We start from the raw sequence: 21,873 nt of genomic DNA, 5'->3' as shown, positions 1-21,873 counted from the left end.
CAGTCCATAAGCATGTTCCAGTCAGTTTTGAAACAATATGCAGATGGAAATGTTTGATATTCCTTTAACAAACCATTTCCTCTCAGATGTCACCTGTCGCTCCCCCTCTTCGTGGAGGAACGACACAGGACCCTGCGCTGTTCTTTCGTCTGCTCGGCCCTCCCCGGGTTTGCTGCTGGTTCTTCCCGGGTTGGCTACTATCCCTTCCACCTCCGTGGAAGGGCAGTTCCCCCTGGCCACATTCCCCACTTCCGCAGGGGAGCGGCACACCGCCGGCCGGCTCTCTCGGGGGCTGCACAGGTGTTCCTTCAGCTAGATGTTCCCCATAGATGTTCCTGGTGAATGCCGTCTCTCTCCTCCTTTATAGTCCTCCTCCGCCAATCCCAACTCGGCTGCCCACACGCCGAGTACGCTGCTCTCCTCCAATCAGGAGCAAGTCCTACAGTTTATTAGCTGAACTGGAGGCAGCTGTGTAGAAGCTGTTTACTTCTCTCCCAGCGCCATATTGTGGGAGAGCAGATGCATAGAATAAGTCTTAATTCCAGTAACTCAGTCTAGTCCGGTTTGCTCCCCACAGTCACCAATGCCTCCTTTCAGTATGTTTGAAATTTCTATAATAAGGAGTTAAAAAAACTTGAAAAGAAATCTTTGTTTTAAAAATTTATTTATTTATTTGACAGTCAGAATTACATGGGGCTGGCACTGTGGTATAGTGGGTAAAGCTGCTGCCTGCAGTGATATGTGCACTTGTTCAAGACCTGGCTTCTTCACTTCTGATCCAGCTCCCTGCTAATATGCCTGGAAGAGTAGTGGAAAATGCCCTAAATCCTTAGGCCCTGCTCCTATGTGGGAGACCCAGATGAAGCTCCTGGCTCCTGGCTTCAGCCTGATCCAGTCCTGACCATTGTGGCCATTTGGGGAGTGAACCAGTGGATTGAAGATTGATCTCTCTTTCTCTGCCTTTGCCTCTCCTTCTCTGTAACTCTGATTTTCAAATAAATAATTCTTTAAAAAAAAAAAAAAAAGAAGAAGCTACAGAGAAAAAAAGAAGCTACAGAGAGAGCAGGAGAGACAGAGAGAAGGAGAAATCTTCCATCCAGTGGTTCACTCCCCAGATAGCCACAATGGCCAGGGCTGAGCCAGGCCAAAGCCAGAAGCCATAAGCTTCATCTCAGTCTTCCATATGGGTGGCAGGAGCCCAAAGACTTGAGCCATCTTCCACTGCTTTACCCAGACCCATTAACAGGGAGCTGGATCCAAAGTAGAGCAGTCCGGACTTGAACGGGCACCCATATGAGATTCCGGCATTGCAGGTAGCGCGGGTGGCTTTATTTTCTACACAATGGCCACAATGCCAGCCTAAAAAAAACTTGGACATGTTAGATTTGAGATGCCTGTTAGCCATATAGGTAGAGACATCATATATGAGAAGTTGGATGTGCAAGTGTGAAGCTCCAAATGCACTAGAATTGGAATCTGGAGGCGGTGTCATTCTGTCAGTGGCGTGAGAACCATGGCACTGGAAGTTCTGCCTGGGGAGATGCCATCGTTGAGAAAAGGGACTGAAAATGAGCGAGTCAGCATAGGGTGGCAAAAAACCAAGGGGGTGTGGGGACAGAGGAGCCAGTGAGGGAAAGGGTCTCACAATGAAGAAATTATCCGTCATAATCTGTCATAAGTACTACTTTATAGCCAGTGACAGTACACACATGGCCTCGTTCAGCTGTGTTTGCTGCTTTTGGCCAATGTTGCAAGAACTCTGATTTTTTACATGCATTAATCTTGCTTTGCACTTTGATGGGTGGCAGTTCTTAGTGTAACCTTTGGTAAAACACACTCAAGTGACTTGGACTTAGATACTTAGCCTTACTTCTGTGGTTACCCCTTTTGTATTAATAAACACTGCAACTTTTAGACTACAGTTGTAGGAAGTTAGGCTTTTTCTTTTTTTTAATTTTTTTTTATTTTCAACGTAGTTTATAAAACTGTTATTCTGTAGCTCCAACTTCAGGTGCCTTTTTAATTCTCTATGATTTAATGGGTGTTATTAAGCTGGAAAATCACACCCTTAATGCCATTGCTCTTCTGTCACCTCATGTGGGAACCTATGCACTCTAGCCATGGGAACCCTTCAACGTGGGCCTCAAAAATGAGGCTCCTGATTGGGGGCTCACATGAATCAGCAGCGAGTGTTGGCATAGCTGATTTTTAGAATATTCACATAACAGATTATAGATGATTCTCTCACCATCAGTACTGTGTCAGCTTCCATTTTTTAGTACCTGTTGGATGCTAGACTCCCAAAGTACCATCTTCAAAGAGGAAAAACATGAAAACTCTAGAATGTTAAACAAAAGCTTTTAACCACTTTTTCTAGGGAGCTGTTAAATGGGCAGTTAGTATGGCAAGAGAATGAAGACATTATTTTGGGAAAAAAGATGACCTAATTTACGCAACTCAAGAAGTTTTGTTTTCTGGTGCCTTTTGAAAGTGTATGGAGGCCGGCGCCGCGGCTCACTAGGCTAATCCTCCGCCTTGCGGCGCCAGCACACCGGGTTCTAGTCCCGGTCGGGGCGCCGGATTCTGTCCCGGTTGCCCCTCTTCCAGGCCAGCTCTCTGCTGTGGCCAGGGAGTGCAGTGGAGGATGGCCCAGGTGCTTGGGCCCTGCACCCCATGGGAGACCAGGATAAGTACCTGGCTCCTGCCATCGGATCAGCGCGGTGCGCCGGCCGCAGCGCGCTGGCCACGGCGGCCATTGGAGGGTGAACCAACGGCAAAGGAAGACCTTTCTCTCTGTCTCTCTCACTGCCCACTCTGCCTGTCAAAAAATTAAAAAAAAAAAAAAAAAAAAAAAAAAGAAAGAAAGTGTATGGAGGGCGGGTGCCGCGGCTCACTTGGCTAATCCTCTGCCTGAGGCGCCGGCACCCCAGGTTCTAGTCCCGGTCGGGGCGCCGGATTCTGTCCCGGTTACTCCTCTTCCATTCCAGCTCTGCTGTGGCCAGGGAGTGTAGTGGAAGATGGCCCAAGTGCTTGGGCCCTGCACCCACCTGGGAGACCAGGAGAAGCACCTGGCTCCTGGCTTTGGATCGGCGCAGCGCGCTGGCCGTAGCGGTCACTTGGGGGGTAAACCAACAGAAAAAGGAAGACCTCTCTCTCTGTATCTCTCTCTGTAACTCTGCCTGTCAAAAAAAAAAAAAAAAAAAAAAAGAAAGTGTATGGAGCCATGTTGTCATTCTGTTATTCTGTTTAAACTTAATTTGGTTTGACTTTCTACTTTAAAATTATGCTTTTATGGAAAAAAAGTACATCAAAAAAAAAAAGAATGTGTATGGAGCCATGTTGTCATTCTGTTTAAACTTAATTTGGTTTGACTTTCTACTTTACAATTATGCTTTTATGGAAAAAAGTACATCTTTTAAGGGGAAAAAAAAGAGTCGGGTCCAGGCAGCAGCTGCAGCGGCTCTCATCTCCTCCACCTTCTGCCCCCTTGCCGTCTTCCTCTCACTCTGGAAACATGGCCTCCAGCATGGCTGGCTCTGACTGTGTCATCAAGGTGTTCAACGACATGAAGGTGCGCAAGTCATCGATGCCAGAGGAGGTGAAGAAGCATAAGAAGGCCGTGCTGTTCTGCCTGAGCGAGGACAGGAAGAACCTTGTGCTGGAGGAGGGCAAGGAGATCCTGGCGGGCGATGTGGGCCAGACCGTGGAGGACCCGACAAGGACTGCCGCTACGCCCTCTACGACGCCACCTACAAGACAAGGAGAGCAAGAAGGAAGACCTGGTGTTCATTTCTGGGCCCCCAAGTCTGCACCCCTCGAGAGCAAAATGATCTATGCCAGTTCCAAGGACGCCATCAAGTAGAAGCTGAGAAGAATCAAGCATGAATTGCAAGGCAACTGCTACAAGGAGGTCAAGGACCGCTACACTCTGGCAGAGAAGCTGGGGGCAGCGCCGTCATCTCCCTGGAGGGCAAGCCCTTGTGAGCCCCCTCCAGCCCTCTGCCCGGACTGACAGCCCCAGACCTGCCTTTGGGGGTTGCAGGCTGCCCCCTCCCTGCCAGGCCGGAGGGGCTGGGGGGATCCCAGCAGGGGTAGAGCAATTCCTTCGCCCCAGTTGCCAAACAGCCCCCTCCCCCTGGACCCTCCTCATCCTTCCATTCCTGAAGGTTCTGGCCACCCCAAACTGCTTTTGATCTTCTGATTCCTCTTGGGTTGAAACAGACCAAGCCCCCTCCCCCCGCCGCACCCCAGTTTGAGGGGAATCCTGTATTTTCTTTAACGACAGCCCTACCCCCACCTATTCCGTTCCCTTTCCGTGCTGCCAACTTCTAACCACATTAGTGACTCTGTGCTCCTCTGTTTAGTTCAGTGTATAAATGGAATGTTGTACAGATGACCCCTCCCGCTCCACCAACTCAACCATTCACAGTCTTTTTCTAGAAGCTCTTCAGAGAATCAAATGAGATTTACCTTTTCCAACACTTTCATACCCATTGGCCAAAGTAAAGATGTAATACAAATGCATTAGTTATGGTCAGCTCTGTGGGAAGGGAGGGGACGACAGCTTTATCTTAAAAATCATCATGGCCCCTGTGAAGGAACAGCTGGCATGACCGGCACGTCAGTGATGTGTAGAGAAACAGACATTATACAGTGGATCAATACAGGTTCTCAGTGTTGATAAAAGCCCAACTAATCTTTCTGGCTATAAAAAATTTAAATTAACATGATGATTGCCTTGTTGTACAAATTTGTTACACACTAGTTTTCAGTGTCTACCACAGATATTGTTATGATTTTTTTCTGTTGAATTTTAAATAGCTTAGAGAACATCCTATATGTTGAATTGAAGGTAAATGAAGTGATCACTAAATTATTTATATTTATATTTCACTTTACAAATAAGGTCATGAGCAACCAAAAATATCCCATTATTAAAGATTGGTTAGGTAAGTTTTTTTTACCACAATAAAAATACATGACTTCAAAAATAAATAAATAAATAAATAAAAAATCATCATGGGGGCCAGTGCTGTGGCGTAGCGGGTAAAGCCACCACCTGCAATGCTGGCAACCGACTTCACTTCCCATCCCGCTATGGCCTGGGAAAGCAATGGAAGATGGCCCAAGTTCTTGGGCCTCTGAACTCACGTGGGAGACCTGGAACAATCTGGCTCCTGGCTTTGGATCGGCGCAGCTCTGGCTGTTGCGGCCAACGGGGGAGTGAACAATGGATGGAAGTTTCTCTCTCTCTCTCCCTCTCTCTCTCTCTGCCTCTCTGTAACTCTGCCTTTCAAAGTAATAAATAAATCTTTAAACAAAAAATCATTATGTATACTGGAAAGAAATTGGTTCTGATGAATTCTTCATCCATCTAGACAGAGAACCTCATTTTATTCACGGCATTCGGCCACCTGCCAGAATTGCTTCATCTTTGGCATTTGCTGCATCCTGTTGTGTTAAGTTAAAAAGCAGCTCGTGTTTAATGCAATTGTTTAAGGTTTTTTTTTTTTGTTGTGCAGTCTATCAGTAAAAGCAATTTGAGCACCCCACTCACACACACAAGTGTTTATTTAAAGTGCTTATATGTATTACTCTTCTAATGTAATTCATGTACTATAAAACATACACAGATAAGGACATTTTAAAAGGAAGATAGAGAAAGACAAATGATTCACCTTGTAAAGCTTCCTGGATACACATACCACAGAGAGCCTTTGTCTTTGTGGAGATGTAGGAGTTGGTCCTTTTTCCTCTGGTTATGGTTGTGATACTTCCTTCAAGTTCTTGTGTATGATGTCTGCACTATTAAAAATATTGGATCAAGGCCCAGAAGCAGGCTTTTACATTCCTGGCTAATGTTATTTATTGAGAACCTTATTTAATACAAATTTTTCTAATCAAAGGAATATTAGTGAGTAAGCAGACAAAAAATTGTAATTTTTTTATCATTTGCCAGTGCAATTCATAACTTACTCATTTGAATTGAATAGTCAATGTTAAAGTTTTATGGATACTAATTTTAACATGCTTCTTTTCCTTCCAGATGACATTAAAGTGTCAGTAAATGATTTTATCATCAAGGCAGCAGCTGTTACTCTTAAAGTAAGTAGTGAAACCCGTAGCTTTTAAAACAGTCTCATGTTTTGGGATTGTTAGAGTAATAAATAGGACTCTCTACTTTGGAGCCACAAAAATTTCAAAATTGTTTTTTGGTAAAAAATATCCTATGATTTAATCTCACTCATTTTACAAAAGGAGGAACTGAGAATCAAACAGACTCACAAACTAATTATAGCAGAATAAAGACCATTTGTCTGGCAGATACTTGATCTGCTGTCTTGTGCTGTGTACATTGTAAGCATTAGCGACACAGCAGTGACAAAAGCCTATATTCATGGGACTTCTGTTCTAGGTAGGGCAGGCAACAGCCATTGTCAGGTGGTGAAAGTGCCGAGGAGACAGACAGCAGGTGGAGGGGGTGTCATAATGGGGCTGCTGCTTTCAAACACCAAGGACAGCCTCTCTGGCAACCCAGCATATGAGACACAGACAAAAAAAAAAAAACACAGGAAGTGAAAGAAGAGCCTTCCACACAAGGCTTTGTGTGAGTGGATTGTGTCATCCATAGACACAGTGTGCCTAGACGGGGGCAGTGAAGGTGGGGATGATGGAGGTGAGGTTAACGTTTCTAAAAAGAAGGAGGGGTGGAAGCAGCGACTGAAGTTTCTTAGGCCTTGTTGACCATGATGCATACTAGGGATTTTCTTATGAATGAGAAGAAAGGCTTTTGAAGGGTTTTTGTTTGTTTGTTTTTAAGATTTATTTATTTATTTGTAAGGCAGAGTGACAGAGATCTTCCATCCACTGGTTCACTCCACAGATGGCCCACAACAGCTGGGGTGGGCCAGGCTGAAGCCAGGAACCATGTCTTCCATGGTGTTTGACAAGGGCCCAAGTCCTTGGGTCATCATGCCCTGCCTCCCAGGCACATTACTGTAAGAAGTGCAGAGTAGCCAGGACTTGAACCAGGCCCTCCTGTACGGAATGCGGGCATCCGAGCTGCAGCCCAACCCTGTTGTGTCACAACACCAGCCTGTGGAGGGTTTTGCTCTCACTTATGCTTTCAAAAGAAGAAAGCACTGCTCTGGTCTCTGTGTGGGGCCAGTGGCAAGGTCAGGGTAGAAACATTCTGCTTTCTTAGAAGGCTAGAGGATAAGACAGTGGCTGGTTAAGCTAAAAAGAGAGCCAACAGGATTGCTGATGGGTTGGATGTAGGCTGTGAAAGAAAGAACAAGGTTTTAGGCCCAAGCAATGGAATGAGTGTTTTCTGTGTACTAAGATTGGGGAAACTGAGATAGGAGCAGGTGTGAGTAGGGTATCCAGAACTTGGTGTTGTTTGTGGAGTCCAGCAGTGTCCCAGAGAGGTAGCAGGAAGACAACGGAACATAAGAGCGTGGCAGGAGATGGGAATTTAGAACCCAGGATTCCTGCCTTCTTTCTCTGATGAGATTTTCTAGTCTCACAGCTTGTTAAGTACTGTAGTCAAGGTATTCTTAATCATGAAATTATTTTTCTCAAGAACTACAAAAACAGAGAACTTTAACTTCAATTGTTTATATGGTTTTTCTCTTAACCAACTGTTTTGAAGTATTTTATAGATCTAGTTGTGAATTACTCTTACACTGTTTAAATAAATCACTAGTGATTATTAGCTATTTGTTAATGTTTGATTATATAATTTTGTATTAGGTGCCATAAGTAATTGTCAATCAAATTTCATGCTAACTCAATCAGATTTTTTTTTTCTTTTAAAATCATTGGCTTTATAAAACAAATTTGGATTCTTTTCCTTTCTCTGTGCTCATTTCAATTAATTATGAAGATAGTATTTCTTGAAGTTTTATAGAATTCCCCAGTAGACATATTGGTATATATCAATTTTGAGGAGGAGATCTTGGGAGCTTTCCCATTTCTTTCTCCTATAATTACTAATCTGTTTAATTTTCAACTTTCTCTTGAATCAATTTTGGGAGCAGTTTTCTCAGAAAATCATTCATTTCTTCTAGGTTCCTGAAATTATTAGCCTAGAGTCATTTAATTGGCGTTAACTACAACTTAGATGATGTCCTGTAGATCTTTGTTACTTAATTTTCTAATGAAATCTAATTGCCAGATAGGCTTCATTTGTGAGTCTTCCTTTTTTTCTCGTTGACTTAATGTTGTCTATGAAAAATTTCAAATCTTCTGAGGGACTGGGACTTCAGGCTTTCTTCTTGGCCTTGTTTAATGAATGTTTGAAGCCAGCCTTGAAGGATGGAAAAATGGAAGGAGCCATTGAAGCGTGCGGTGAAGGTCATTGTGGAGTGGAAATGAGTGTAGCATGCCGGTGGGCAGCTCGAGCAAAGTGGAGTCAAAGTGTGGACTGCCACACTTCAACAGCACGCTGGGGGCATGCCAGCATCTTGCTCTGTGCAAAGCCAACTTTTTGAGAAGAGAACTTTTGTTTTTGATGTCTGTTTTGATATTTGGCAGCATTGTCAGTTCACCCTGTTTTCCTCATTATACTTGTTTGTGTGTTTAATGGGTAAATACTCATATCTCTATATAATCTATGTCGTTTGTTTATGAAGCTTAGGAAATCACTTTTAAATAGGGAAGTCATTTACCAAGGGCCTGCCAATAGACACGCCAGATCTGCACTAGTGAGGCAGGTCCCTCTCCAGTCAGAGGTCACGTTTGGCATCATCTGAGGCTGAAAGTATAGCAATTACATTTAACAGCGGTTTCTCAGCTGTGATCCTCAGGATTTCCTCAGACTTGCTTCAAAAAAGATGATATGTTTAACTCTCCATCCAAAACATAAACAGTAATTAACACAGAGATGCAAACCATTTTTTTAAAGCCATATTTTTATCCATTTCCTTCTGTCTGGCTACATTCACTTTGGAAAATGAATGATAGGGTTATTATTTTTCTGTAATCCCGTTGGTGTGAAGCTGCTTCCTTGGTAACATGTTTTTCCCTTTTTCTAGCAAATGCCAGGTGTTAACGTAAGCTGGGATGGAGAAGGCCCAAAGCAACTGCCATCTATTGACATTTCCGTGGCTGTGGCAACAGATAAAGGTTTAATTACGCCAATCATAAAAGACGCTGCTGCTAAGGGCATACAGGAAATTGCCAGTTCTGTAAAGGTGTGTCTTAAGAAATACTGTGTTTCCAGAATGTTAGAATATACTTTCAGATAATTACTTTCTGATCAATCTTGATATAATCACATTGATTTGTGGGGGAGTAGTTTATGTCAAGATTATCACCTGTGTATATGAGATTAAAAAATTATTTCATTGACAGAGGGGCAGACAGAGAAAGAGAGCATGTATGCAAATGAACTTCTTTCCCCAAATGTCTGCAGTGTCCAGGGCTGGGCTAAGGCTGAAGCTGGGAGCCAGGAGCTAGGACCAGGCCCCCCGTGTGAGTGACAGAAACCCAATTACTTGAGCTATCACCTCCTGCATTCTAAGGTCTGTATTTTTTTTAAAGATTTATTTATTTATTTGAAAGGCAGAGTTACAGAGAGGCAGAGACAGAGAGAGAGGTCTTCCCTCTGGTTCCTCTGCTGGTTCACTCCCCAAACGGCTGCAATGGCTGGAGCTATGCCAATCCAAAGCCAAGAGCCAGGAGCTTCTTCCGGGTCTCCCACATGGGTACCGGGGCCCAAGGACTTGGGCCATCTTCTACTGCTTTCTCAGGCCATAGCAGAGAGCTGGATCAGAAACGGCACCCATATGGGATGCCGGCACTGCAGGCAGTGGCTTTACATGTTATGCCACAGCACCGGCCATCCTAGGCTCTGTATTAACAGTAACCTGGAATCAAGATAGGAGCCAGGAATTGAACCTAATTAAGTTATTTTCCAAGCATGAACTATTTTAAGAAAATTTAATTTTAAAAAATTCAAAAATAACATATAGCTAAATTAAGGACCAACTTTATTCACAGACAAAAACATAATTTCCCGATGTCTAGAATTCAACCCAAAGGTGCTGTTTCAGATAGATGCTAAGGTTGAAGAAAAACTGAAGCTGCTGCGAAGACGCTAGTGGATAGGCTTGTGTTAAGATTAGGTTTTTTGTTTTTTGTTTTTTGTTTTGACAGGCAGAGTGGACAATGAGAGAGAGAGACAGAGAGAAAGGTCTTCCTTTGCCGTTGGTTCACCCTCCAATGGCCGCCATGGCTGGCGCGCTGCGGCCGGCGCACTGCGCTGATCCGATGGCAGGAGCCAGGTACTTATCCTGGTCTCCCATGGGGTGCAGGGCCCAAGCACTTGGGCCGTCCTCCACTGCACTCCCTGGCCACAGCAGAGAGCTGGCCTGGAAGAGGGGCAACCAGGACAGAATCCGGCGCCCCAACCGGGACTAGAACCTGGTGTGCCGGCACCGCAAGGCGAAGGATTAGCCTAGTGAGCCGCGGCGCCGGCTGAAGATTAGGTTCTTAAAAGAAAGTTTATTTTACTAATTTCCTCTCTAAAATTGAAACCACACAAAGTACTTGGTATTACCAAGGTAATGTGAGCAAGTCCAATTTTGCCAAAAATATCTCACTGAGTTGACATAAACACAGGCAGTAGGTCAGTCGGGCAGGTCTGATAATCTTCAGGAGTGTTTTTTGGCAGCAGTATCACAGGTCTTGAAGGACTTGCATTGAAAATTTAGGTTCATTTGGATAGAAGAGTCTTTGCTTTTTCCCCTTTACCGAGATCCTCTCATATGTAGGGTGTAGAGCAAGCGCTGAGGGGAATAAAGAGTGGAAAACAAGACTTCTTTAGGGGAGCTTCTAGCGTATGAGTGTATAGACTTCCCTGCCCAGAATGAAATAATGAATGCAAGTGAGTCTGCTTTGAAAAGCGTTCCCATACATGTTGAGTGTACTTGGACTTTTAGAGTTAGCTGTAATTAAGGGTGAGCCTTAATTGTAGAATTGACATTTTGTGGTCTTATCTCCTTTTTGAAATGATTTGCACAGTATGTATAGATAAAAATGCAATGGTTATTCTTAATTGAAAAGTGGCATTAATTTGTGCCATTCCGAAGTGAAAGTAATAGAGTAATAGAGATTGATTTACTGGGATATGGTATGTGCTTTTTGTTCATCCGGAATTTTCAGCACGAATGGGAATATGTGTATATGAGTGTTTTTAAGGAGGTCCAATGAGTCTAAGTGTGGAAATAACCTGTAAGTATGAAGTACTGTATGTTATTGATTTTTACAAATCAACCATTATAGGAAAGCTCCTTCATAGGTCTCACAGCCTCAGGTAGGGAAGGCAGTCAGACCCCAGAATGCTGATCTCTGTCAGCCCCTGAGCAGATCCTGTTCTGGCCCCCAGGGTGTGCTGAGCTCTGGCTGCTTGTCTGCCTGCTCCTCCCGCCCACCCTGCTGTTTATGATCCACCCTCTATTCTTAGACTGAGGATATGCCAGGCACTGGGCTAAGTACTTCATTGCATCGTATTATCCCACTACTGTAGTTGGAACCTTTGCTACCCCATTTAGAAATTGAGGACTCTGAGTTTTAGTAACTTCAAGAAATTTGCCCAACATAGTAGAACCAAAAAGCTGTGGAAGTGAGGATTTCCTTAAACCAGCAGTATGGTTCTAAAGCCTGTACTTAAATCACCTCTGCATACTTGCACCTCTCTCCTTCCTTTTACCATTTCCATCCCCACCCTCCTAACCCCCACCCTGCCCCGCCCTGGTCATCTGCTTCTTTGCCAGCCCTTTGTCTTTTTACTGTCTTTGGTTACCAGGCAAGAGGATTTGATTTGGCCTCCTATGAAGATTTTTTTTTAAGGTTTATTAATTAATTTATTTATTTGAAAGATAGAGTTACAGAGAGAGGGAGAGACAGAAAAGTCTTCCATCCACTGGTTCACTCTCCAAATGGCCGCAACAGCCAGACTGGTCAGATCCGAAGCCAGGAGCCAGGAGCTTCTTCCAAGTCTCCCACCCGGGTGCAGGGGCCCAAGGACTTGGGCCGTCTTCCACTGTTTTCCCATGCCATAGCAGAGAGCTGGATTGGAAGTGGAGCAGCCGGGACTTGAATTGGTGCTCATATGGGATGCTGGCACCACAGGTGAAGGCTTATCCCACTATACCACAGTGCTGGCCCCAGGAAGGAAGATTTGGTTTGCGTACCCCTCCCCCACCATGGAGGTTCTTGTAGGAAGACTTAGCTGCACAGGTCTCATACTAGGCCTCAGGCTCGCAGGGCACAGGACCTAACAGCATTGATGGGTGTGACCACCTGTGCTTCTGTTCAGAAGGAAACAGAGGACGGGGAGGCTTCTCATGAGAGTCAGGTGCCGAGTGTGGCCTATTCAGCACAGTAGCTCTCTAGTGTACAAGAGTATATGTGTGTGAGAGACAGGGATACCTCTGCCCTCTTAAAAAATTTGTCTCTTGCTGAAATGATTTAGAAATGGAAGCATGATTTTTTTTAAGAAACCGAAATCACAGATGTTACTAATGATAGCTTAGAAACTATGTATTTTAGATAATTCTTCACAAAAGATAAAATAATGTTCATTTAACCTTGTAAGCTAGCAGACATTAAGAAACAACTCATGCACCAATTTGAAACACTGGGTGCAAGATTGTATTGCAGTCTTCTCTACAGTGAGCAACCCCCAGCGGCTGCCCTGAGTTTCTTACACATTTAGGGGCCTTCCCTTTTGGCCTTCTATGCTGTCATGTTGCTATATTTTAAACCCCTACTCCTGCAAAAAGTGAGACAAGAAATGTTCTGTTTGTGGAAGAGTGCGATTTTTATACAATTTGAATCTTGTCTATATGTCTACATCAAGCATTGTATTATAATAGCTTATTAAAAAGTGTAATGTTTATGTATTTGAACACATAAAATTCAGAATGATTTCAATTCTGAGAGCAAGATCTGCTTCAGATAGAATAATGGTGATAATTCATGTGTAATGCTTGTAATCTTGTTTAAAAGAATTATGGAAGTATGTGTACAATTAAAATGATAGCTATAACAATATAGCAACTGGCATATTGTGTACCTTGGTTGTAGCCTTTCATAAAATACTTCTTAAAAAAAGAGCCTTTTGTGCACTTTAATTTTTAAGCCTCTTCAGAATCATCCTATCAGAACTATAGACCAGACCAGAGCCTGTGCTCCGAACCATTAAGCTTCGCAGCTTCTTAGTAATGAAACTGTCCTGTGACTGTGGTGAGCAGATACTGTTCTACAAACAGTAGTGGGCTCCCCCTAAAATTATTTGAGAAGCAGTTCCTGGACTTGAAGAAACAAACAAGTTGAGAATAGCCAAAGACCCAAGAGTGATACCACATGCACTGTGATGGGTTGACTACACAGGACAGGAATACAGTGATATGCTGTGTCTGCAAGACCAGTCTTTGGGTTCAGAATTTGAGATAGTTGACTCGGGCAGACAGAGTCAAGAAGAGCCTTGCGTCAGCATAGTCTGCCAAAGAAGCTGTGAAGATTTGAGCACACAGGCAGAGTTAGAGACAGAGTGTGAAGGTAGTACCTTAGCAGACAGGCAGAGGGCGCGAGAACCTGCCCCAGAAACTGAAGCTGTCCACCTGGTGAGAGAGCTTGTTCCCCTTTGGAGGGAACCGTGGGGGTCGTGATCAGGTTGAGCTCTGAACTCTGGCTCGCAAAGCACCCCATCCAGTCCATACTTCTCTCTCATCTTCACCTGGCTGGCTCCTCTTCACTCTTCATTCCTCCCTTCGACTGCCACTTCCTCAGGCCTTCTGTAGCGGCCATGGCTTCAGTAGCTCCTAGCAGTCTGTACTGTTACCCTGTCGTGCTGTCTTCATATGGCTTCTCAGTTCTTGAAATTGCATTCTTTATTTGTTGACCCTTCTGTGTTGACTGTCTGATGGTGACTGTCTTGTTCATTGCCATATATCTACTTCTAGGAGAGTGCTTAGAAGATAGTAGTTGTTCAATTTATTGTTTTAAAATTTTTTAAGGCCGGCGCCGCGGCTCACTAGGCTAATCCTCCACCTGCGGTGCCGGCACTCCAAGTTCTAGTCCCGGTCAGGGCACCGGTTCTGTCCCTCTTGCTCCTCTTCCAGGCCAGCTCTCTGCTGTGGCCCGGGAGTGCAGTGGAGGATGGCCCAAGTGCTTGGGCCCTGCACCCCATGGGAGACCAGGAGAAGCACCTGGCTCCTGGCTTCGGATTGGCACAGCGTGCCGTAGCAGCCATTTGGGGGGTGAACTAATGGTAAAGGAAGACCTTTCTCTCTGTCTCTCTAACTCTGCCTGTCAAAAAAAATTTAATAAAAATATTTCATTCAGGTAATTTTTCAGGGTTTTTGACTCCCTGATAATCTATCTGTGGAGCCCAGGTTTAAAAGACCTGCAGTACACATGTATTTCTTGACACTCAGTAACCCCAGAGCTGTCAGTGTTTGGGTTAAAGGCATGCCCCAGCCAAGTTCAAGTTTTGTATTCCTTGGGGATTCAAATCTTTGATCCTATGCTATTCTTAACTTTTCATTAATTATAATAGCTTTAAAAGGCAGAGGTGAAGTGTTCCTCATAAATACCAAATAAATTTTTTAGAATGAATGAGAAAGGGAAGAGATATCTATTACAGAAGTATGTGCTGCTTTTCTTATATCTCTAGCTAGAGCACTCAGGTACCATGCACTTTAAGTTCACATTTCCAGGAGAGTCCAATGAGAATTACAGATTTTCAGAATCAACATCCTACTCAAATTCTTGCTGATTCCACTCTTTTTATTGGAGTTCATTGACAAAAATATCCTGCTAATGTATTTAGGGTCTATCTAGAGAGGGTTGTTTTTTAAAAGTTACAGTATGTGTACTTGCAATCCATTTCATAAAATGAGTTTTGTTTTTTATTTGTTCCAGTCTAGTAATCAGCATATTTTGTGGTCATCTGCCTTAAAAAATGTTTTTCCACATTCACGTGTCTGTTTAAATTATGTGAAAATTATATTGATTAAGGCAGGAAAATACAAATACATTTGTAGACTGTTTACTCTTTTTTTTTTTTTTTTTTTTGAGAGTTCCCATCTGCTCGTTCATTTTTGAAATGCTCACAGTGGCCAGGACAGGGCCAGGAGCCGGTAATACAGGTCTCTCATGTAGATGGCAGGAACCCAATTACTGGGGCCACCTCTGCTGCCTTCCAGGCTTTGTATTAGCAGGAACCTGGATTTAGGAACTGGAGCTAAAGCAGAATATCAAACCCAGATACTTCTTTGAAGAAGGTGTGGCCATTTTATCTACTAGACTAAAACTGACTCCTGTTCCCTCTGTGATATTCCAAGGACTTCAAAAAGTTCATGGAAAGTGGGAGAAAAAATAAACTTACTTTGGTGCAAAAAACTTTGATATCCATGCATAGTATTTTTATAATACCCATTGTCCATGAACTTTCTGAAAATCCTGCATACAAAGTTTATCTCTTCATTTTTCAATTTAAATCCAAATACTTTCCTAAGTATCTATATTCAAATAGTATAAATCTATAATTGTTTCAGTTGCTAGTAGTCATAGTAATCTGTTATGGTCATTTGTAAATTTTGGAGATTTTTAAAGAAAAAAAAGAATAATTTAGTTTTTCAAAATTAAACCAGAGACTGGTGCTGTGGCGTAATAGGTTAATCCTCCACCTGAAGCGCTGGCATCCATATGGGTGCTGGTTCTAGTCCTGGCTTTTCCTCTTCCAATCCAGCTCTCTGCTATGGCCTGGGAAAGCAGTAGAAGATGGCCCAAGTGCTTGGGCTCCTGTACCTACATGGGAGACCCAGAGGAAGCTCCTGGCTTCTGGCTTCAGATTGGGCCAGCTCTGGCCGTTGCAGCCATTTGGGGAGTAAACCAGTGGATGGAAGACCTTTCTCTCTGTCTTTCCCTCTCACTGTCTGTAAACTCTACTTCTCAAATAAATAAATAGAATCTTAAGAAAATTTAAATGAGCTATGGCTCATAATTAAATAACCAACTTTGACTGTAATTGTACTTACGTTGGCTATGTGATACAAAATATTAAGTATGGTCTACATGTATTTCATCCATCCAAATGACAACAACATCCTTTTCTTCTGTCCTCATAAACTAATTCATTATTGTTTGTATTTAATGGCTCAACTTCTGTTTGTTTGTTCTTGACATACTGAAAAATAAAGATTAACTGAAGTATGGTTAATTCCAAGTGCAAGAGGTGGGAAGAAAATTTAACTCTGTTACTCAATGCCACTGTCAACTTTATTTCGCTTTTCATCACTGGTGCTCTCAAGAGTGATGGGAAAGTGCATTTTTGTATTCCTTGTGGAGTATAAATCAGACTAACTCAGACAGGTAATGTTTCAGCCGTAAGATCCAGAACCAAAAAAAAACCCAATCTCTAGGGCACTATAATTCCAATGAATTCTGTAATTCAGAAGAAACCAGTGAACCAATTTGTGACACTGGAATAATGTCTGTATATTATGGCAGATGCATTCTTTAGAATGTTAAGCAGACATAAAAAATCATTTTATGAAGACTAACAACACAAAAGATACACTGAATATTGAATGAAATATAAAATTCTATTTTTTGATCATTTTCTGAGGTTATTTTGTGAATAAAGATTAGACAAACATGGAAAAATGAAAACTGATGTGTTGGTGGTGGGCTTGTATGTATGCTACTTAGGTTGCCATTGAGCGATCTTCTGTCTGCTGGTTCACTCCCCAAGTGGCCACAATGGCTAGTGCCGAGCTATGCCAAAACCAGGAGCCAGGAGCTACATCCAGGTCTCCCACATAGGTGCAGGGACCCAAGCACCTGGGCCTTCCTCCACTGCCCTTCCAGGCACATTAGCCATGAGCTGGATTGGAAGTGGAGCAACGGGGACTCAAATCCTCACCCACATAGGATGCTGGCATTGCAGGCGGTGGCTTTACCCGTTAAGCCAATGGCCCTGCCATTGTATAATTTCTTTAAAATCTGCAAGATTGACATGAATGACTTCTAATATTTTCTCTTACAAGAAGAAATTTTACAGGCAAAATGAAAATTATATTTTGTATATAGGAAACACTGAAACATTCTACAGAGCAGTGGTGCACAATGTAATTCCAGTATTTGAAAATGTTTTACAGAAAAATTTTTTGTAGAGTTTTGATTAGCATCTTTAGCTTCTTGAGTTTTCTATAGTCTTTTTTTTTTTCATTAGTTGTATTAGAGAAAATTATGTGTAGCAGCTTAATTATATAGTCCAATCAAGGCATATCAGAGATGAGAGTGTATGCTGTACATGTAACTCAGGTGATAAGATCAACCGTGTAACATGTTGTTGGTTTCTCTGTCTTTTTCTCAGGCTCTCTCGAAGAAGGCAAGAGATGGAAAATTGTTGCCTGAAGAATACCAAGGAGGATCTTTTAGGTAAATTTAAATTTTTAATTATTTCAGCCTGTTTAATTTATTTATCGGAAACATTTTTAAAATTTAAGTTAAATGTCTCACCCTTAATTTAAACAATAGAATGTGTGAAAGTGTGCTTCAGACTAGCCGTGGTTTCACACAGAACCAGAGGGAAGTCATTAGTGCTGAAGCACACATTCTTCTTGGAATGACATGCAGGTTACTAAGGTTTTACCTCTTCAGTAATGTCCTCCGTGTGATCTCTGTTCAAGTTACTTATTACCAGTTCATTTTTAGTGTATCTTAGATATGAGAGTACTTTGGAAAGTTTGTGAAAAATAGAATTAAAAGATAAGTTTATCTGGGTGCAAAAAAAATGAAATTCATGCATGGTTTTTTCATGGTATGCATTTTCCATGAACGTTTTGGAGACTGCTCAGACAGCAGAGTGCACTGAGTGTGGCTTAGTTTTTATAGAGCAAAGAAACTGATCACTCAGAGTGAGATGCAAAACTTGTCCTGCATCCCAGCGCCTTCCTGGGCCCCTCCCCACAGGTAGCCACCATTCTGGAAAGGAGCATTGTAAATTTGTTTTGATCTTTATATTCACTGCTTCCTATAGTGGCTTCTTCCACTCTGCGTCTGTGTCTGTGAGAGTCACCGTGTTGCTGGGTGAAGCAGCTGTGGGTTCATTGTCACACTCTGTAATACACTGTTGTGTAAATGTGCACACCTGCATTTACTCTGAATGGAAACTTGTCTTGTTTCCAGATTGGTGATATTGCAAATAATAATGCTGCTGTGAACATCCTTATCAATGTCTTATGGTGAACATGTGTACAGGTTTTTGTTGTGTGAATCTAAAACTAGAATTTCTGGAGTTAAAACCCTTAACACTACCAAGTAATTTTCAAAAATGTTTACTTAGATTTATACTTCCAGTAACAGTGCATGAGAATTCCCACTGCTTCATATTCTTGCCAACACTAGTAGTGTTTGGTTGTAAGTTTTCACCACTTTTGAGGTATGTTACTCTCTGGTCTGAGAAGTACAAATTAATTATATTTGAAAACTTTATTTATCTACCATTTGGGTGTCTGATAAAGGCGTGTGTCCATTTTTTTTTTTTTAAGATTTATTTTATTTATTTGAAAGACAGAGTTACAAAGAGAGATAGAGACAGAGAGAGAGGTCTTCCATCTGCTGGTTCACCCTCCAGTTGGCCACAACGGCTGGAGCTGCGCCAATCCAGAGCCAGGAGCTTCTTCCAGGCCTCCCACACAGGTGCAGGTACCCAAGCACTTGGTCTACTACTGCTATCCCAGGCCATAGCAGAGAGCTTGTTCAGAAGAGGAGCAGCCGGGACTAGAACTGGCACCCATATGGGATGCCGGCGCTTCAGGCCAGGGTGTTAACCCACTGCGCCACAGTGCCGGCCCCAACATGTGTCCATTTTTAAATGACTTGTAGGGTTTATTATCTCCAGGTAACATAGACCTTGTAAGACATGTAGTATTTCAGATAGCTTTTCCCACTCTGTGTCTTGTCTTTAGACTTTTTTAGTGCTGTTTTTAAATGAACAGAAGTTGTGAGTTTTCTGCCAGCGCCGCAGCTCACTAGGCTAATCCTCCGCCTGCGGCACCAGCACTCCAGGTTCTAGTCCCGGTTGGGGCACCGGTTCTGTCCCGGTTGCTCCTCTTCCAGGCCAGCTCTCTGCTGTGGCCCAGGAAGGCAGTGGAGGATGGCCCAAGTGCTTGGGCCCTGCACCCACGTGGGAGACCAGGAGGAAGCACCTGGCTCCTGCCATAGGATCAGTGCAGCACACCAGCCATAGTGGCCATTTGGTGGGTGAACCAACGGAAGGAAGACCTTCTCTCTCTCTCTCACTGTCTAACTCTGCCTGTCAAAAAAAAATTGTGAGTTTTAATAAATTTTATTGGTAATTTTTTTTATTTTTTATTTTTTTATTTTTTGACAGGCAGAGTGGACAGTGAGAGAGACAGACAGAGAGAAAGGTCTTCCTTTGCCGTTGGTTCACCCTCCAATGGCTGCCACGGCTGGCACGCTGCAGCCGGTGCACCGCGCTGATCCGAAGGCAGGAGCCAGGTACTTCTGGTCTCCCATGGGGTGCAGGGCCCAACACTTGGGCCATCCTCCACTGCCTTCCCGGGCCACAGCAGAGAGCTGGCCTGGAAGAGGGGCAGCCAGGACAGAATCCAGCGCCCCGACCGGGACTAGAACCCGGTGTGCCGGCGCCGCTAGGTGGAAGATTAGCCTAGTGTGAGCCGTGGCGCCAGCCGAAGATTGTTTTTCATAGCTGTTTGTATTTCCAGATAAATCTTAGAATCAAATCACCATTATTATTTTTAAATTCCATTTTTCTAGTTACAGCAATTTGTAAATAGACACAAAATGAATTTTTATATTGACCATGTATCTGGTAGCTTATGAATCCTCACTGACTTATTTGTGGTGCTCTGGATTCTCTATATGCTCGATCAGTTCATCAGTGGATAACAATCCTATTTCTTTTTTCTAGTACTTATGGAATCACATTTTTCTTTTTCTTGCCATGTACCATTGCCTGGGACCGCCAGTTCAATGCCGAATACATGTCTGATTGTAGATACAGTGTTTGTGTGTGTGCTGATTTGTATTCTTGATCTTTGAAATAGGCTGGGAACGGGTTACCTTGATCAAGGACATGGCATCTTCAGGGGTTTTTTCCCTTCTCTCTCCAGTATTTCCAACTTGGGGATGTTTGGCATCGATGAGTTCTCCGCAGTGATCAACCCGCCCCAGGCCTGCATCTTGGCTGTTGGGCGATTCCGGCCTGTGCTGAAGCTCGCAGAGGATGAAGAGGGGAACGCCAGACTGCAGCAGCACCAGCTCATCACGGTCACCATGTCCAGCGACAGTCGAGTGGTCGACGACGAGCTGGCTACCAGGTTTCTTGAAAGTTTTAAAGCAAACCTAGAGAATCCTATCCGACTTGCTTAGTCCTCACAGATAGGCGCACTGGGGCTTTGGCTTAGCTAATGGAACAGTTGTTACTAAGAACCAAACTCTGTAGGAAAGCAGTTACGTATCTGAAGTGTGAAGTGGATGAGATGTTTATTTATTTAAGGTGAAGGCATTTGACCCGAGTTGTCTTCATTCTCAATTTGGATTTATTGTTATAGAAATAAGTGGTGAGAAACTGTAATAAAGGAGACCATTTGGTTAGATCCATTTTTAACTTCTGGTGCTGTACAAAAGGGATATTAAACTAGCTGTAAATCAAATTATGTTTAGCTCCTTTGAGCATTTTAGGATATTTGAGAATGTATGATACATTGTAAAATCAAAACATTGTTAAAACTGTACCTTAATTGTATTAAAGTTTGAAGTGATCTTCAAAGAGAGGCCCGTTCATCGAGCAGTGGGACCTCTCTCTTACAAACACTGCTATAGATATACTTGAACAATTTAGTATGTACAGAAATTTATTCTGGATAATAGTAAATAAGGATCAAATTATATGAGGGGTTGTGGCAACATTACTGAATTTTTTGTGTATGTAAAGCCATATGTTTTAAAGTAGTTTCTATTAGTCATAATTTCCACTCTGTTACACTGTGAACTTCTGAAGAAGAAGAACAAAAGAAGCAAAATGAAGAAGGAAAGACACCAACAAAGTTGGTTGGGTCAATAAAAAGCTACAGCTGACATATCTAAGCCTTCAGAAGAAAACTCACCTTTATGCCGAGTTGAACTATATTTAAGTAAACGGTGGTATCTCCTACCAAACGCTTGACGTTAGTGTTGGTTTCAGCACAAAATGTTGTACTCAGTGCATTTTAATCAAATTTGTACTGTGCAATAAAGTGTGAGAAAATCAAAAAATTTCTATTGTATGTTCAATATTAGGACTCAGATGTTTAGTGAAACCTTAAAGAAGATTATTGATTTCTCAGAAGTGGCTTAAAAGAGACTCTACAGAAGAAAAAGGAGTTTAAAATTAATATGACATTACAAAACTAATAAGAAAGGTACAAATTTTGGGAAGAGCAGAGAGAAGACTTAGAAATCAGCAAAACATATAAGAAATACCCTTTGATTCCATTGGTAATATTGAATTTTTTCTAATTGTTAAGCAGGTTGAAAGAGCTTCTTTCTCGTTTACAACTCTGCTCTAACTGGCAAGATAACTTTATTTAAATTGGATGATAATGAATGATAATTTAATTAACCAGTCTAGAAAGGTTCACGTACATGTTGGTTCATGTGAATCACCAGAAGAAAGACTGTGATGCAAGTTAGTTAGGTGTGACTCGCTGAACTATAGGCCCTAACCAGAGAACCTTCTAAAATGATGCTGTTAAGAAATGCTGAATCCAGATACTCAGTTTTAATAAGCCACTTTTTAGAAATAGTCTTCAACACTTTTGTCATATTAGC

The 21,873-nt window shown here is 42.6% G+C and overlaps 1 protein-coding gene and 1 pseudogene across 2 annotated transcripts in view; both read left to right on the top strand.

Annotated features, from left to right (window-relative positions):
- Positions 1 to 21,318, top strand: part of PDHX (pyruvate dehydrogenase complex component X) — a 93,899-nt gene extending 72,581 nt beyond the window's left edge. For both annotated transcript variants that reach the window (XM_051825977.3, XM_008269678.5), the window contains exons 8-11: positions 6,047 to 6,105; positions 9,036 to 9,194; positions 17,390 to 17,454; positions 20,175 to 21,318. In XM_051825977.3, the coding sequence (XP_051681937.3) occupies positions 6,047 to 6,105; positions 9,036 to 9,194; positions 17,390 to 17,454; positions 20,175 to 20,433 (542 nt within the window). In that variant the 3' untranslated portion in view covers positions 20,434 to 21,318. The remainder of the gene's footprint in view (positions 1 to 6,046; positions 6,106 to 9,035; positions 9,195 to 17,389; positions 17,455 to 20,174) is intronic.
- Positions 3,275 to 4,107, top strand: LOC138849176 (cofilin-1 pseudogene; annotated as a pseudogene).
- Positions 21,319 to 21,873: the final 555 nt, after the last annotated feature.

This window comes from Oryctolagus cuniculus, chromosome 1 (genome assembly GCF_051225735.1).
Source record: "Oryctolagus cuniculus isolate XC-2025 breed Fujian yellow rabbit chromosome 1, ASM5122573v1, whole genome shotgun sequence".
Lineage (NCBI taxonomy): Eukaryota > Metazoa > Chordata > Mammalia > Lagomorpha > Leporidae > Oryctolagus > Oryctolagus cuniculus.
Note: the sequence above shows the minus strand (reverse complement) of the source record. Positions and strands in the feature narration are given on the sequence as shown.